The sequence below is a fragment of the Octopus bimaculoides genome, chromosome 9 (assembly GCF_001194135.2).
Source record: "Octopus bimaculoides isolate UCB-OBI-ISO-001 chromosome 9, ASM119413v2, whole genome shotgun sequence".
NCBI lineage: Eukaryota > Metazoa > Mollusca > Cephalopoda > Octopoda > Octopodidae > Octopus > Octopus bimaculoides.
In genome coordinates, this window is record NC_068989.1 from 57,819,056 (window position 1) to 57,822,178 (window position 3,123).

The 3,123-nt window shown below is 34.9% G+C and overlaps 1 protein-coding gene across 1 annotated transcript in view; it reads right to left on the minus strand.

The window, feature by feature from the left end:
• The window catches only part of LOC106871387 (leucine-rich repeat serine/threonine-protein kinase 1), a 69,945-nt gene continuing 66,822 nt past the window's right edge, over window positions 1-3,123 (minus strand). The window contains exons 10-11 of the mRNA XM_052970698.1: window positions 2,388-2,529; window positions 1-193 (exon numbers count right to left, since the gene is read on the minus strand). Of these exons, the coding sequence (XP_052826658.1) occupies window positions 16-193; window positions 2,388-2,529 (320 nt within the window). The 3' untranslated portion in view covers window positions 1-15. The remainder of the gene's footprint in view (window positions 194-2,387; window positions 2,530-3,123) is intronic.

Here is a 3,123-nt window from a genome sequence, read left to right on the forward strand (position 1 = left end):
CTCACAGATGGTTACTCACCCACTGAGGTTCAATAACTTCAATCCAGTCAAGTGACAGACAGATGGAGGAACAGCATCAAGTTGATTATGCTCTAGATGAAGTTCAATAAGACAATGAGAAAGGAATAAAGGGAATTCAACTTCTTCAGGTAGGGGGGCACCTTTTGAAGTTCTTCTTTTGAACACCGTTAAACTACAGAACAATAAAAAGATTTTTCAATATAAATACATATATAAAGGACAATGAGTAAAAAGAACAAGATTAATAAAATTTTAAATGGTAAATTCTTATTTCATGCAGTGAAAATTTTCACTTTGTATTTTCAGGGTTCAACCTATCTCTGTCTATACAGAATGGAAACTTTTCCACAATAAGTATTAGTTCTATCTTAATCTGCAAACCAATGTTTGTGGTAGAAATGACTGTGAGCATATTGTACTACTTTGTTATCGGTAAAATACTTCTTCAATGATTCACTTCTACCAAAGAGAGAAGTAGGTAATTTTTCTAATTCATTTATTTATGAATATGCTCTTACAGTTCAGCCAATCCACTGCCCTGGATTGGAATGTTTTTTATTGATCCTAAAAGAATGAAAGGCAAAATTGACCTTGAAAAGATTTGAACTCAGAGCACCAGAACAAATACTGCAAAGCATTCTTTCTGACACTCTAATGATTCTGCCAGTTTGCAGTCAGTTCAATTGCTTATGCTTGTCTAGTACTCTGCATCAATATCAGAGGAGAGAAAGACAAAGCTGCCCTGGATGAAAGGATGTAATCAAAGTCACAAAATATTTTGTTTGACAACCCCACTAATTTTGCTACTTTATCCCTCAATAATTATCCAATACAGAAACTAGATCTGTGTCCAAGGAAAAGGTAAATGGTAAAACTCCCTTTGGTTATGAATGACCATGGGAGGGTACCCAGAAAGTTATCCTCCAAGGCACAAGTCCAGGCAAGGTTGTTTATGGCAGACCAGCAGTCACCCACGCATACCAGCTTCCCCTCTCCATGCCATCGATATAATCCAAGGGAAAGACAAAGGCTGATACAGCGTGGCACCAGTGACACTGCGACTCATTTCTACAGCTAAGTGAACTGGAGCAATGTTAGATAAAGTGTCTTGCTCAAGAACACAACACACAGCCCAGTCCAAGAATCAAAGTCACTACCTTATTATTGTGAGCCAGATGCTCTAACCACTGAGTCATGTGCCTTCACTGTCCAAGGCAGAAATTTATATAATTCTATCTATAAAAATGAGTGCTTGCTTTAATCAGAAGAGGAAGAGAAATAGTGTCATAACAGTGGCACATCTGGTTAAAATAATTTTCCTCTGATTAACTTTCTCGCTTCTACCCACAGTGGTGGGTAAAAGGAAGGATGTTATTCTCAGGTTGAATGTCTGGCCTGTAAACTTACAACAGAGGAAACTCTATTAAAGACAATTAAGGTCCAGCAAAGGGTGTAGGGGAGAATTGGGCAATGGATAAAATTCACCACATGAGAACAAGAATGGTTCTTCCAAAGAACTACCAAATAGCTTCTCTCTACAAAATCTCATTCAGAACAGTAAGTCTTCCAAGGATCAATATTTAGTGTCAATTATTTATCGGAAAAATTTTATTGTACTTACTTAACCCGTTTGCATTCAGATTACTCTGTCAAGGTAAAATCACGGTCTTCCACACATACCAGCTTGTTCTTTCAGGTGCCAGTGCCACATAAAAAAGCACCCAAGCTGATGCTGTATAAATGCATCTGTCTGGTGGCATGTAAAATGCAACAAGCACACTGTTAAGTGATTGGCATTATGAAGGGTATCCAGCCATAGAAAACATGCCAAAACAGACAAATGGAGTTTGGACAGCTCCCAGGTGGCCAGCTCCATGTCAAACTGTCCAACCCATGCCAGCATAAAGTGGGCATTAAATGATGATGATGATGATGATGATGATTATGATGATGACGTCATGAAAATCTCAAAGCTACAAGATATGTAATTCAAAACAATGTGAATCAATAAGCATTACATTTGACAGAGTAATCTGAATGCTAAAAGTTTAAAGCAACTTACAACCTTTATATCTCTAGCTCTGTTTGTGAGTACTCAATAATGTACAGAAGGATGAGTTCTTCACTGGTGTACTTATGACCCAAGGAGATTACAAAAATTTTAGAGAGATAAATAGGCTCTAAAATTATGAGTGAATTAATTGCTCAGAATTCCAATGTAAAGTGATATTAGACTTTATAAACATCAATTTTAAATAGAAAAGAGCAACTGATAGGGATATGTTCTCTTCTCTGTCTCAGATTAATGTTTATAATCATCAATATTATTTTAAACCCTAAAATAATTTTTTTATTCACAATGATACCTTCTTTCCATTGATCTCTCATCAATTTGCCCTAATAAGTTATTTCCAAGTTCTAGCTTTTTCAGTTCATGACAGCTCCAGAGTCGAGAGTTTGGTAAGGAACAAATCCTGTTGTTAGCCGCCTGCAGTTCCAAAAGGGATTCTGAAAAGAAATTAAATTTGGAATCACTACAAACATGTAACAGCTGAAAGCAAACAAAAGTTTCAAAACTGCAGGCGAACTGTAGTGAGCTCTGAATTCACCAGTATTTTAATGAAATTAAATTAAATTTTTATCATAAATTATATCTATCAATTTCACAAACACACACACATCACATACAATAAAATTATTTCATCAATCTCAAAAAATGTAAAGAAACATACATGCATGCATTCATACACTCACACATGCATAGATGTGCATATACATAGGTATGTGTATGTATGAGTACATATACATAAACATGCATATATATATATAATATACATATATATTTATATATCTACCTCTCTATCTATATGTATGTATACATACATACATACATACAAATAGAGACAGCTGATGAAGGGATATTCCAAATGGCTTTCCGTTTTCCTATGTGTTCGTTCCGTTGTCTGTAGTTCATTGTTCTAACGTCCTGTACCCTGATATGCATATATATACACATGTAGATGTAAGTATGTACATATATGTGTGTATACATGTATATATATATTCTTTGTATTATATATATATATATATATATATATATAT